The following is a 15366-nucleotide window of genomic DNA, read 5'->3' on the forward strand; positions in this document are numbered from 1 at the left end:
TTAAGAACACCAAAGGTGCGCTCAATGACATTCCTTATCGAGGAGTGCTTCATGTTGAAGTACTCATTTGCATTTGTTGGCGCATTTCCAACACCACGCCACTCTTGCAAATGGTACCGATGGCCTCTGTAAGGGACGAGAAACCCCTCCGCATTTGGATAACCCACATTGCACAGATAATAATATCATGTTACTAAAACATTCGTTTAAGCGCTTTGAATAGGTAAGTAGAAAGCGGCGTTGTTTTATTATAAATAAGATATACCCTTTGGCACTTGTAGTCCATTTTCTCGTGAAAGGGCATCACGTAGAATCCGCGAGTCTGGCGCGAATCCTTCCCAACCGTCGAGGACATAAACAAAATCCCCTTTCGTGTCGCACAAACCCAGTACGTTTGTGGCAATTTCCCCTTTATGCATTCTGAATGTAGGCCGATCTGTTTTGGGGACATTCACCTTTATATACGTCCCGTCTAACAAATCAAGGCAATTCTGCAGGTTGTAATAAACACACCGATATAAGTGCCACGTACATTAAGCTCAAATACATTAAACTTGTACCATACCCACCTCGAAACACTTCCAACGTTGATCATTGCAATTGTTCGTCACCGGAATAAGTTTCTTTATCAACTCCTCGTATAGTCGAATGACAGCCAATAGTACAAGGTTAAAATGTCATGATACTGTCTCACCGAATCGTACAAATTCCCTTTAAATGACGCGGTTCTTCACGTCATGGGCAAGGACGTGCAAGAACATTTCTACCATTTCGTCAACGTCGACAATCTCGATGGACGAAAGACCAGATACAGTCCGAAGTAAATGACATAGAATTGTGAATGTTTGCCTGTTCATTCGCGTGTCTTGGCGACACACAAGATCTGACTCGTGTATCATGCGAAAGTATGCAAGCTGCCTTATTCTATGGCGTGTATCGGACGGTGTATGTGTGATTCGCCTATTGTCGTTCATTAGTAGCTCCAACGTTAGTAAGATCTAACGTTGGGCCAGCGTGAACACAGTTAGGACGCTAAGGAGTGTTTGTTGGTCCATTACAAACTATGTAAAGTTTCCTAAAAAATATGTACTAAGTGAATTAGTACAATATCCATATACATTGTGAAAAATCCCTAATTAAAGCTTATTACGCACTTACTAATACCCTAAACTTAGTAATTTGCTAAACCCCCCTATTTAATATGCGATACATGACATGTATGAAATGTTTCCATCTTATGTACAAAAAGTTGTAACTTTACTTAAAACTTACGTACAGAAAACAAATAACATATGTACAAATGTTTCATTCTTACTTCGCTTGTGTAACATAAAACAAATAACTTGTTTTGAACGTTATTTTAAAATACGGGTTGCATTCTAAAGGCCATATGAAAATTGTAAGTACAACGTGTTATAGGTATTAGAAAAATCATATGTGAGAGAAGAACGTTATGATAAAAATATTATTTTCAAACTTTTTTTTTTGTATGTAAGAGAAGGACGTCTTTTGTTTGTAAGTAGTATGGGGGTAAGTTAATTGCTTTATTTGTATTACTTAGAAGGATTATTAAAACATTGAAAACTTTTTTCATAAAAAAATTGTGAACTTATAACTATAGTATGGTGTTAAGTTAATTGCTTTATTTGTCTTACTTACAAGGATCGTTAAAACTTTGAAAACTTTTTTCATAAAAAAATTGTGAACTTATAAACATTGGTATGTTAATTTGCTAAGTTATTTGCTTTATTTCTCTTAGTTATAAACATTGGTATGAAAATTTGTTCAAAGGGCGTTTGTTGGATGTGAAAGTTTAATTTAAACAGATATTAAAAACATACAATGGAAAGAAAAATAATATTATTGAATGTATATAAATGAAATGTCCATCAAAATAAATTACTACAAAACAAATAGTCTGTAAAAATACGTACATACATAATTTATAATGTAATGAAATGAAGAAATAGAACATGGAAGTTTAATGTACATATGCCTAAACCATAATACCTCTTATAAGTGAGGGATAATCGGGGACTTTCTGAAAAAAAATGAAAGGTTAGTATACAAACATAGGCATACAAACCGTGAGAGAACAAGGCATACAAACATAGTGGACATACAAAAGAAGAAGAATATGAAGGAAAGAGCCATTTACCTATGAAAGAAGAAGAAGAATATGAAGGAAAGAGCCAAGCAATGAGAAATGGAAGTGGTAAATCATAAGCAGAAAAGAAGGTTTATATAGAGAGGATATGGGGATTAAATATGCAAATAAATGACCCAGCCAAGAAAAGGCAGAGGAATCTCTACAAAAGTAGACTACAAGATAAGTCAAACAACAGTGAAAAGTAGATTTACCAAGCTATTCTGCAACCAAGTACACATGAAAAGATAAGACAAACCATTGAAGAGATAAAACACAAATGAAGAGATTTTTCCAAAATCGTAATATACATAATGAAGGGCAGAAACAACTTGAAGGGCAAGAAAGTAAACCAAACTAAACCGACACAAACAAAACCTATCCAACAAGTAAACCAAAGTAGATATTAGAAGCTATTCTGCAGCCAAGTAGACATGAAAAGATAAGACAAAGAATTGAAGAGACACCGTGTAGATAGAGATTCGGCTACATGAAATCCTCCCCAATCGGCGAAATGACACCGTGTAAAATATAAAAAATGCCCCGTCAATAATGCGCGTAATATATTTGGTAACGATTTGGTACACGATCATTTAATTACTTGGGTACACAATCGTTTAGATTTGTCTACACGATCGTTTAGATTTTTCTACATGATCGTTTAGATTTGACTACCCCAAATCTAAACCATTTTTTTTCAAAATTTGGTATACGATCATTTAGATTTGACTACCCGATCGTTCACATTTGGCTACACGATCGTTTAGATTTGGCTACACGATCGTTTAGATTTGGCTACACGATCGTTTAGATTTGGGGTTCCAAATCTAAACGATTTTTTTTCAAAATTTGGCTAGAAGATTCTTGTCTATAAAGTGATGGAAGAGAACCAATATGATACGTGTTTTCTTAGATTACACATGTTTTGTTTATTCAATATACATCATTCAATCCCATTTTCCATTTATCTATTTAGAATTGGTTTTGTATCTATATTTCATTATATTTGTAGCCATTCTATATTGTTTTGTCTATATATAACAAACTTTTTAACTTTTTAATACGATGTCAAATCATAACTATAATCAATCTATATATTTTTTTTATCGATTTGAACTTTTCATAATATTTATAGAGTGTGTGACAAGTACTAAATTGAGGCGTAGGTTTTCTCTTTTGTAAACTACACGTTCTTTCTCTGTTAAAAAAAAAATCCATTCCTTGTACTGTCATGTATGCGTTTTCTTTGCTCAACTTTTGGCGTCAAATTTAGTGTCTGCTTGTGGGCTGGGAAGAAAGTTGTATAATGGTAAACCTACAAACCTTACAAATATGAATAATAGGGAGGAGGAAAGAAAAGGATCTAATCAAGTCTGCCACCTACGGAGGACTCAAGAATAAATACCTCGAATGAGTTATTACCTGACTCGACTAACTACGAATCTACCAATAAGCAGAACCCTTTTTATGCAGTGGTGCATGTGAAGCATTAATACATGGTCAATGCTAGAGGGAAATAAAAGCTCCTTTGGATAAATATATGCGAGAGAAACAAAGTCTTATATATGTATTGGATTTTATGCCTAAACTAAACAACATGTTATTTTATCTTAATGTCTTCAATTTAATTTGCATATAACTATATCCAATAAATTAAAATCTAGAGCTATTTGCATGTGTAGAAAAAATGGTGAGTATGGACTTGGGTGTAACCTAAACTAAACTAAACTCAAGTATATTGCTCTTATAATTTAAAATAATTAATTAGATGAGATGTGAATAGTTAATTACCTTTTAAAAGCTAATAAATAAATTATTTTGAAAATGTTTGAATAGTGATATACGGATAATTTGTTTTATTAAAAATGTAACTTGTAATTTCAAATGGATCCTAAATCCTTTGTGGACATTTCAAACATAGATTTAGTTACACGATCGTTTAGATTTGGCTACACGATCGTTTAGATTTGGCTACACGATCGTTTAAATTTACCTACACGATCGTTTAGATTTTGAAAAAAAAAATCATTTAGATTTGGAACCCCAAATCTAAACGATCGTGTAGCCAAATCTAAACGATCTTCTAGTCAAATTTAAACAACCGTATAGCAAATTTTGAAAAAAAAAATCATTTAGATTTGGAACCCCAAATCTAAACGATCGTGTAGTCTAATCTAAACGATCATGTAGCTAAATCTAAACGATCTTCTAGCCAAATCTAAACGATCATATACCAAATTTTGAAAAAAAAACCATTTAGATTTGGAACCCCAAATCTAAACGATCGTGTAGCCAAATCTAAACGATCGTGTAGCCAAATCTAAACGATCGTATACCAAATTTTGAAAGAAAAAAAAATTTGGGGTAGCCAAATCGAGTACGTAATTATTTAATAATTATTTTAATTTATATTTGATGGGATTTCATGAGGGAAGACGAAACACGGGTTGAAGACGACGATTGAGGGAAAGACGAAACACGCGTTGAAGACGAAACATACGCCGAGTTGGGGGAGAAGGAAACCGTGTTTAGGAAACCGTAGAACTAGGATTTCCATAAACCGTGGGCCAAACGAGGGGTTAGGGTTGGGCTAACCCAAGCCCACAGTACTAACCCTTTCCCCAAACAGCCCCAATCTAGAATACCAATCACGGGGGTTAAGGAACCCAAGACTAAGTGCCTTTGGAGTTTAGACACGTCAAGGATGCTCAAGTTGCACCGCGTCTCGAATACCAATCAAGGGCATGTGCAGGGCGGGGTGTGACAATTAAAGGATGAAAAAACCAAACTAGTCTTGGTCGAAGTGCAACATGCCTTGTGCGGTGCTACACTGTTCAACCCTAGAAGATAATAGCACTATATTTAGAAAACTCTGTGACTCTACCTGCAACACTCCCAAACATTGATGAACAATAAGCATTTATAGGTGCACAATGCTCCCTATGCGCCAAGACAGGATTAGGGGAAAATCATGGAGAGTGTTGTAACTCTACAGTGTTATGGCCCATAAAAGAAAATTTGTCTGGCTTAGGTCATTTTAAGCTCGATTTTGAAGTCTCCACCTCCATTTTCTCTATAATTTCACATTCCCAACATTTATGTACTCTTGTTTCTTTGCATTTACTTCACCATTGAACTTCATCATAGCACATTATAAGTGGCTAAGTTAAACATAGAGGTAGGATTAAACTCTATATCTTGGTTTTGATACTTGTATTTTTCTTGTTTGTTGTTGAGTTCTTTTTATTCTTGATGTAAATTGTTGTTCTGTGCTTAGAAATGACTTTTGGCTTGATAAACCATGCCAGTTTGATGCTTTTTTTTAGGGATAATTGCATTTATGTGTATAAATCTCAGCTTGGACTTGAATTTGTGGTTTGTATATAATTAAGTTTAAATTGTCTAAAGACAATTACATTTATGACACTTAAAGCATCCATGCCATAATCTAAGCGGTTAGTAATTAGGTTATCTAAATTAATTAAACGTGTAAACTAATTAGCCACCTTACTAATGCATTAAGATGGTAGTCATGGCGTTCTATGCTAATCAAGAACAAAATCAAAGATGCAATTAATCTTTAGAGATCGATAAACAACCAAAAGCATGAGTAAAATCTAAATTCCTTAAACAGCTCTTTTTAATCAAATCTAATCCACTTTTAATTACACTTTTACATTCATGTTATTTAAATTTCTTGCAATCAGAACAACACTCAACCTTATGACTATTTGAATTCATCGATCAGTTAAAGTACTAAGATTTCATGTGGAGACAATCGGGTCTGCTACTTATACTACGTTTGTACTATAAACATATATATTGGAGTTTATAAATTTATTTGATTAGTTGGGTTTGTGGGCGAAAACAAATTTTTATTTGCCAATAATTCAATTTTTCTCCTTTTGCAAAATTTTATTTAATAATAATAATAATAATTTTAAAGTAATTATAAATTAAAATTCTTCTATACATATAACAAAAATAAATAAACAAAGAAATAGATTCTTCTATGCATAAATGGCATTTTTAAACTTGTTTAATGTAATTATGCATTTTGAACTTTGTAGAAACGTAACAATAATAATAATAATAATAATAATAATAATAATAATAATAATAATAATAATAATAATAATAATAATAATACTGTTGAGTTAGCCTCCAAGTTTGTTCTCCCTCTTTTCGCTGCAAAAACCCTAAAAAATAAAATTTCCCTTCTTTTCAATTCATTCCTTTCTTTTCTTTTTGCTCTCCACTCGTTTTTTTTCTTCTCCACTTCCTTCATTCCTTCCCAGATCCAACATTCCGGGCTTTCTTCTCCTCCAGGTGAGAGCATCTTACTCCTCATCAGTCAACTTCCCCATTTCCTTCTTTTAATTCTTCCTTTTTCTTTATGGATTCCATCTTCATTCTGTTGATCGGATCTTTTCTTTTCATTTCTCCCCGTTTTGTCTTGTTTGATCAAGAATCAAAAATGTTTCTGGTGGATAATTGATTGTCTCCTCCTTTTCTTCCTTTGATCATCGTATAATTCTCTGTTGTTTATGGATTTTTCTTTGTGATATATGGTTCTTCTATTGCAGCTTGGACTTGTGGAAGCGCTTCTCTGATCATTTCCGGGTAAATTCGACTACTTAAAAAGAAGGGTTTTCTTGTTTAAAGTTCGAGGTCTGGGTCTCATGAGAATTTTTAGGGGAATGCAGAAATCGTTTTGCAAGGAGCAGCAGAGGGAGCTGGGCTGGAACAATATTTTTTGCCGAGGTTTGGGTGTCACTGCTCCCAAGGCAAGAACTCGTGACAAACCCATGCCTACTGCCTTCTTGACTCTCTAAGCTTGCTTCTTGACGCTGATAATTGGGCTCCTCATTCATTTCTTGAGGCTTTCTTTGATAACACCACTCCAATGACGAGGGTTCTTATACCGAGAGGTTCCTCCGGTGGTTCTTCTTCTACAAACCCCAACCGATCTTCTGCCCCTGCTTCTTCATCATCTCGCCCTGAACAACATGTTTCCACTCCCCCACAGCCAGCTTTGAAGGATGAGGAACTTGGAGAGATTGTACAAGAACAGTCTACTGTTGATGAGGTTTTGGATACTGCCAATAGCGAAAGCAAGACAGTTAAAACAGATGATGTTTTAATCGAAGGGTCTTGTAATGATCACCAGATGGAAATTTTGAGGGAGGAACTTTCTGGAGACAATGAGAAAGTCGTTAAAGATGATACCGTGGATCAAGGGGAACCGGCTAGAATAGTATCGGATCAGTTGCTAATTCCTGAAAGGAATGTAACTGAAAACGAGTGCTGTAAAGGGGATTCCTCACAGGCCATTCGAGGGAATTCACCACCGCCACCACCCCCTGCCCCACCACTCAAACCTTCTTCAGTGAGTTCATCAAACACAAGGAGACATGTCTTGGGAAGTTCAAATGCTGGCAGAATTGGGTCCTCAAGAAGTGGCATTCCCTGGTCTGTCGTTTCAAATAGAACCTCCCTCACTGGGTCACGCCCTTCATCTCCAAGATCACATGTTGATAGTGAGGGTTACAATAGTGCTGATGAGCAGAACTCATGTTATGTGTCCTATTATGATCAGGTAAGGTTTTTATGTTGATACAAATAAATTGATCGAGTCTTGGTTTACTCTTTAAATATATTTTAGAACTCTGAAATTCTTGTTTTCTTGTTTTAAATGTCAATATGCTAATATAAAATTCTAAAAATCCTCTCTTATCTTGTGATTTCGCCTGAAACATTGTGATGTATTTAGTTTGCTTAAATAGTTAGTTATTAGCTGTTTACCCATTACCTATTGGGCTAGTTATTGAACTCTTTGACCTATTAAAAAAGTGATAGGTCATCTTTATTTTGTTATAGTATAAGTAATAGCTAATATTATTTTATTAGCAGAATATTAATAAAAAAAATTCCAGTTTTCTTGTTCTGTTTTAATTCTCCAAGAACAAATATCACATTGTGCTTTAGTGGTTTAAGATGTTCATGCAACTCATTATGCATGTGAAGGTTTTCCACTTCTATTTCTTGACTATCAAATAAGATCCACCCCTTGTTTGGGTATTTATTTATCTAGGTATTTGAATGCCTTGAACCGTACAATTTCAAGGATCTTCCTGACGAATGAGCACTTTAGTCCTTTTTGGAAGCATGGGTTCCTTAATAAACTCTTGTTCTCATCCAATGTGTACAATTCATCTTAATGAGTTCTTGTACTTATCCAATGTGTGCAATTCATTTAACTTATTCCAGGAAAGAGAGAGGCAATTTGAGGCTGAAATTAGGCGGGTAAAGGGTTTTGAAGTTAAAAGAATGCTGGAGGATGGGAATTGCCTCTTTCGTGCTGTTGCAGATCAAGTGTATGGGGATTCTGAAGCATATGATCTGATTCGCCAGATGTGCATAGATTACATGGTATGATGAATTCTTGAGTTATCTCTCTTTGATGATATTATGATGATGGCCTCAAAAGTTTCATGCTTTCCATATCTTCTTTTGACCAAGAAAGATTAATTTGTTATCTTTTTGTGGACTGAATTGAATTTCAAAGTTGAACCAATGTTTAATGGTGATATTGCAGATTAATTCTTACCGTAAAAGTGTTAATTTTTTGTTTAAAAGGCATGGTAAGATTGGTTCTTGTTACTGACATTAGGAAAGACCCAATACATGTATATTTTATCCTAAAAAAATATTGTACAGAACTGGTCTGCCAATAATGGAGTAGGCATGTATAGGTTGAGCAACAGAGACAGTGAAATATTGACCTTATGGGTGCCTATAATAGATGTTCAAGTTCAAGAAACCAATTAAATCAAACAATTAATCTTTGATTAAATAGAGGAAAAGTCCAAGCCTATTCCCAAAGGAGGCGGAACCACTCAGGCAATATTTATTGAGGGTTAAGAATAATGCAAGATCTTTTAGAGAACAACCCCTTCATGGAATTCTCATCTTATGATTAACATGTAGTTCTCTTCATTCTGAACATCCTGTAGAAAAGCTCTTCTCTTATCTTAAAGTCCACCCCCCCCCCCCCCCCCTCCCAAAGTTTATTATATACTATAACTGCTCAATGATAAATAGACAGAAGACATTAACATCTTCAGTTCGCAATGATGTTGGCTGTTTATTAAAGAAAAATGATTAATTGCAATGGCATTTGCAAGAGGCTTGCGTCTTGGAAAAGTTACTTCTTTTCTAAAGTGGGAAGATTAACTTCAATCAAAGTTGTGCTTTCGGGTATCCCAGTATACTATCTATCTCTATTCCGGATTCCCAGCTTGGGATGTAAAAGTTTACAAAAGCATATGAGAGACCGGTATCGATGAGGGAATGGGTTCTCATCTTGTTAGCTGGGAGGGGTTAGGGCGTCAGTTGCATCAAGGGGGTTTGGTGATTATTAACTTTAGGAGTCAGCAATAGAGCTTTGTTGGTGATGTGGCTATGGTGCTTATATTATGAACCAGAGGCTTTGTGGCACAAAATCATTGTAAGTGAATATGGTAACCGCCCCTCTGTATGGATATCGAAAAGGGCTGAAGGCACTCATAGGAATCCCTGGAGTAGCATTGCTTTTGAATTACCTACGTTCTCTTTATTCATTCATTGTATTGTGGGCGATGGTCAGAATAAGTATTCTGGGAGAATCCATGGGTGGGAGATAATATTCTTTCTTTGTCTTTTCCACATCTGTATCATTTATCTACCCATAAAAACCATCCTATATCAGATTTTTTGATGTGGTCTGAAAATTCTGTTTCTTTTTCCTTTGGGTTCTGTCGTAATTTGACTGATAGAGAGAAGATGAGGTTGTTTCTCTTTTATCTCTCGTTGAGAGTTATTCTTTTAGATTGAGGAGAAAGGATGTTGGAATTTGGCGTCCTAGTCCTAGTGAAGGCTTTTCTTTCAAATCTTGTTTCAAATCTTTGTTGGATCCTTCTCCCACTAGACAGTGTTTGAGGTTGTTTGGAAGCTTAAGATCCCTAAGAAAGTGAGATCTTTTACCTGGCAAGTGTTACTTGGTCGTATTAATACTTTACGGTGGTTGGTGAGGAAAAGAACTACGCTTATGGGACCATTTTGCAGTATTCTTTGTCGGAAAGCGGAGGAAGACCTTAATCATCTGTTTTGGTAGTGCCATTACACTACAGCTGTATGGAGCTTATTTCTACAAGATTTTGTTGTTAATTATGCAGGACATCATGACTTTCAAGCAACAATTAGTGAATTTCTCCTGAATTCACCCTTGGAAAGAAAAAGGTTGTTTTTTTTTTATAGCAGAGGTGTGTGCGATTTTATGGGATATATGTGGTGAGAGGAATGATAGACATAGAATTTTAGAGGAAGAGAATAGGATCCTAGTGATGTCTGGTCCTTGGTGAGATTTCATGGTTCTCTTTGGGTTTCAATTTTGAAGCAGTTTCGTAACTGTACGATTGGACACATTTTGATTAATTGGACCCCTTTCATTATCTGAGGGTTGTCTTTAAGAGGGTCCCATCCCTTGTACTTTTCATTTTTAATCTCAATGAAAGTTATAAATATTAAAAAAAAATGATTAATGTAGTATATAGATTGAGGGTAGTACATTACAACATTGTATACTATTATAGTCTTGAACCCCACAACAATTGGATGGATCCTTTGTGTTGCTTACATAGAAATGTATTCCAGAAGATTCAACATTCTTTTCCAAAAAAAATAAATGAAAGAAGAATCAGAGAAAAGCTGGATTTAACTTCCCGTCAAATTTTGTATGGGCTGCCAAATGATGAACCACCTTATTAATTAGCTACAATAAACAAATAAAGGTAGCTATACAGAAACAGCAAACTAGTCATGGATTTCTGTAGGAGGAACCTTTTTCTCATACAGATTCCAGTAACGGGTACATATAGACGACTATTTTGAATATGTTTCATGTCCCAGTTGTGTGTAAAGATCATGCTTCATTTGGGTCCAGTTTTGCCTGCGCGTTTAATTGAGTTTACTATACTGTTCAGGAGCGTGAAAGGGATCACTTTTCCCAGTTCATAACTGAAGGATTTACATCTTATTGCAAGAGGAAAAGAAGAGACAAGGTTTCAAGTAGTTAAATTGTTATCATTATGCTTTAATTCTATATTACTTTTTCCTTCAATTTTGGTGACCGTTGATGGAATGGGGCTCTTTCATTTGTTGCAGGTATATGGAAATAATGCCGAAATCCAAGCTCTTTGTGAGATGTATAATCGACCTATCCATATTTTTTCTTATGGAACAGGTGCAAATTATGTTTATATCATATTAGTACGATTATTGTTACTGCTCTTGGATGGGGTTTTACCAATGAATTTCAAGTAGTGTGTCAATCATCTATGCCTATTGTTTGTGATTGACACTGTTGGCATGGGGGGCCTAATTTTTTTTTTCTTTTAACTTTCTCACAGTTTGTTTGTTTGCTATCATTAGTAGTTAAATGGAAGTCTATGTTTTCTATACATTTTTAATTACCCTTAGTATAATGCAGAACCTATTAACATCTTTCATGGAAACTATGCTACTGACCTGCCTCCCATTCGGTTGAGTTATCATCATGGAAATCATTACAACTCTCTTGTTGATCCACGGCGCTTAGCAATTGGAGCAGGGCTTGGCTTCAGCAGTCTTCGAGGGGTATGCCTTTTTTTTTTTTGTTCTGTTGTTTATTTCCTTTCTGTTGTAAAAACAATGAAGGAAACAGTTAAAACCTCCCTTGAACCAGAGAGATCATCAAAATAGTGAAAAATAAGGACACTAACCCTATCAGGTGGGTTTTAAAATAATTTTCCCAATGAGCCTTCCAAGGGTATAGTGATGATTATAATGGTGTTGTTGGAAACTAGATATCCTTCTGATGGGCACGATACATTGCTCTGGAAGTTCTGATAAGTGTGGTATGGTTACAGTCCATTTGCCTGTTTGTTTTTTCTTTTCTTTCTTATCTTTTTTTTTTTTTTTTTTTTTTTGGTTCTTCAAAAAAAATGAAGTGTTAGATGAAGCTTTGTGTACTTTTCTTTGGGACGGCGGATGGGGTGATTCCAAAGGAAGTGAAAAATTTCTTTTGGACCACAGTCCTTGATATTACCAATACTCAGTTCATTCACCAATGTGCGTTATGTGCTGTAAAAATGAGTTTTTCCCGTCTGTTGCAATGTTAGTTTGCTTGAAAAGTTCAGTTCGGTCAGACATTTGGTTTGCAGGGTGTAAACCTCATAGTATGATTTTGTGGTTGGCCGAAATCCTCTTGAGGTGTTGGCTGGAAGACAAAGCTAGTGCTCTGGACGAATGTTGCTAGGGGCCTAGTGCTATTCCTTGGCTTCTTTGGAAAGAGATTCTAGAGAGTTTTCAGAGCTCTCTTTTCTTTTTGTTACCTTGTTTAGTTTACAGCCTCTACTTGGAGTAACCAACATAAGTTGTTTTGTAACTACTCGATGGATGCCATCAACTTGACCTATTAACATCTGTCCATGACATGGGTATGAATGCAATGGTGCTCTCTTCTTGAGAGAGCCTTCTTTTCAAGCCTTGAATTATAAGGAGCCATTTACACATTGGGCATCTTCAATTTTCAATTTTGAGTTTTGACGAGTTAAAAGAGCAAATTCACCCAGGATTACTGAGTGAGATACCTTTTTATGAGTTCTAAAAATCTAATTAAGTTTTTATGTTTCTATTTTTTATCTTTAGTTAAAAGAAACAAAATGGGCTTTCCTTTCTGTTTTTTTAAATTTTAGTTTAACATATAATTGATTTGGGATTTAAATTTGGGTCCATCGTAAAAGGTAGGATGATTTTATCTTTAAAAAATAACTTCCAGGCGTGCCCAAGAAGTATCCTAAATGTGTCCCCACCTATCTGAAATTAAAAATAAATAAATAGAAATAGGACAGAAAAATTTTCATGTTCAGACTCATTAGAATGTGTGTCTGGCCGCAATCCTCAAGCACCTCATTATTACCTAAAGAAGATTTGCTTCATGCAGGAATTTAAATACTGTAAACATATGCTTTTATTCCATCTTTTCTTTCTTATTCTTTGTTCTCTCGTTGGATGAACTTCAATGGACGGTCATTAAAATACATCTGATTATAAAACCCTTTTGGACCTAGGCTCAAGGTGCAGTTCTCAAGGCGCACCTTTTGTGAAACCTGAAACCTCAAAGACCCAGGGGCTTGTTCATTATTTCTTTAAAAAATAGTTAGGATTAAGGGTTTTCTTTCTTTATTAACCAAACAAATCAAATTTACTATGTTTTTCTTTTTTCATATTTTCACAACTATGCTCTCCCTTCTATATGTTGTTCTTTTTATATATAGTGTTCCTGGAAAAAGAAAACCTGCACCTTTTTCTCCACTTTGCGCTTAATCCTCCAGACTATTGCAGTTAATTCTGTATCTTTAGCATTAAAAAGCACTAGCTATTGAGAATTATAAGGATATATTTGTAATTAGTTAGATAATTTGTTAGGCTTATTGGTTATAAATAGAGGGTGTGGAGAATGAAAAAGATTGAGAGTAGCCTCTAGATTGGGAGGGTCCAAGTACTTTGAACAATTGATTTAGGGAAAATTACCTTTTTAGTCCCTCTGTTTTGATAAATATGTGAATTTGGTCCCTTTGTTTTAAAAATAGACCTTTTTAATCCTCAGGTTTACAAGAATTGACTCATTTGGTCTCCTAGTTTTCAAAATGTACCTTTTTTAAAAAATACTTTGACCTTGTAAACCTATTTTTAAAAACTCAGGGACTAAAAAGGTACATTTTGAAAACTCAATGACCAAATGGGTTTATTGTTATAAATCTGGGGACTAAAAAGGTCCATTTTTAAAACTCTAGGACCAGAAGCACATATTCATCAAAATTGAGGACAAAAAGGTAGTTTTCCATTGGTTTATCTTGTAATTCCATTGTGATCTACCTTTGAATGTACTTTCAGGTTCTATCGACTACTTGATAGGACCATATGCTATTAATTTTATTTTCCTTGGTGTCCTTGAAGTTTTGGTTGGGCGGAAGTGAGGGTCAAAATTTCTTGAAACCTTAAGGCCCCCAACTTAGGTTGGGTGAGTAAAAAAATCCCCGCCTGTCATTAATTAAAAGGGTTGGTTACCGAACCCACACATATCACCCTGTCATTTGTGTCAGTTCTCCCTGTTACTCTCTCTCGTATAATAATTACCAATTAAACTCAACTTTGCGTGCCAAAAGCTCCCTAAATCTTCACTTACCCAGTTTTAGCATGTCAAAGATTCCAGTCGGCAAGTTATTCTTTTGAACTTTCTTTTGTTGAATGTCGTATGGACCTTTGACGTTTTCATATGCACTTTGCAGGCAAATGTTGACAAGGATAAAGTGAAGGCTGCTTTAAAAGCGCAGCAAGATCAACAGCTTGATAATGCAAGTATCTTGGACTGTTAAATTATAGGTTAGAGCGGTTTTGAAAAATAAGAGCGATCTTTTACTTTTCTGAATTGACAGGCTCTTCTTGCTCAAGGACGGTATTTCTCAGATCTTGAGGTAACTGAAAAGGAGATCGAGCAGATGGTGATGGAAGCTTCAAGAGCTGAATATCTTGCTAAATACTCCTTGAAGCAGCAATTAGACCGAAGAGACAACTCCACCTCGGGTGCAGAACCGTCTTCTTCAGGCGCCAGTATGTATATGCAATTATCAATACGTAGTGATATTTTTATGGGATGTAAAAGTGCACGAATATGAAAAGTTAGTTTTATGTTTACTTACTAGTGTCTTGTTTTATTAAAACTTCAGGGTCTTCGGGAAGTGAGGGTAACTGTAAGCGAGAGAGTGGGGTGCAGGAGTCAGTTTTAAGCAATGGGATGCGAACGGTGCTTTCGATGGGGTTCAGTTATCTACAGGTGATTGAAGCTTATAGCATATTTGGAGATGATGTGGATTCAATGGTTTGTTATTTGTTGGAAACTGGGGATAGCAGCAGACGCAAAGGCAAAGCCACAGAATGATGAAGGGAAAGCAGCAGCAGCTATTACCTTAGGACAATGATGGAAGAAGGTTGGTCTTTCTCCTCTATCTCTATTCCAACATCATTTGTTTCACTTAGAAAGTGAAGAGATGTTAAAGGAAGTAGAGGGCATGTTGCAACTAACTTGAATCCTGTTCTAGTATGGTATGATATAATAAAGCAAACTCTATTACAAGCTC

At 35.4% G+C, this 15366-nt stretch overlaps 1 protein-coding gene across 2 annotated transcripts; it reads left to right on the plus strand.

Annotated features, from left to right (window-relative positions):
* Positions 1 to 6323: 6323 nt before the first annotated feature.
* LOC103499811 (OVARIAN TUMOR DOMAIN-containing deubiquitinating enzyme 6) lies at positions 6324 to 15366 on the plus strand. Of its 2 annotated transcripts, XM_008462922.3 has the most exons (10): positions 6324 to 6475; positions 6733 to 6769; positions 6853 to 7745; positions 8417 to 8578; positions 11170 to 11247; positions 11351 to 11429; positions 11676 to 11821; positions 14518 to 14583; positions 14665 to 14839; positions 14956 to 15366. In XM_008462922.3, the coding sequence occupies exons 3-10, from the start codon at positions 7053 to 7055 to the stop codon at positions 15165 to 15167; spliced, it is 1611 nt and encodes a 536-aa protein (XP_008461144.1). In that variant the 5' UTR covers positions 6324 to 6475; positions 6733 to 6769; positions 6853 to 7052; the 3' UTR covers positions 15168 to 15366. The 2 variants fall into 2 exon arrangements, with proteins under 2 accessions (XP_008461144.1, XP_050936458.1); XM_051080501.1 differs by having other exon boundaries at positions 6733 to 7745.

The sequence above is a fragment of the Cucumis melo genome, chromosome 12 (assembly GCF_025177605.1).
Source record: "Cucumis melo cultivar AY chromosome 12, USDA_Cmelo_AY_1.0, whole genome shotgun sequence".
Taxonomy (NCBI): Eukaryota; Viridiplantae; Streptophyta; class Magnoliopsida; order Cucurbitales; family Cucurbitaceae; genus Cucumis; species Cucumis melo.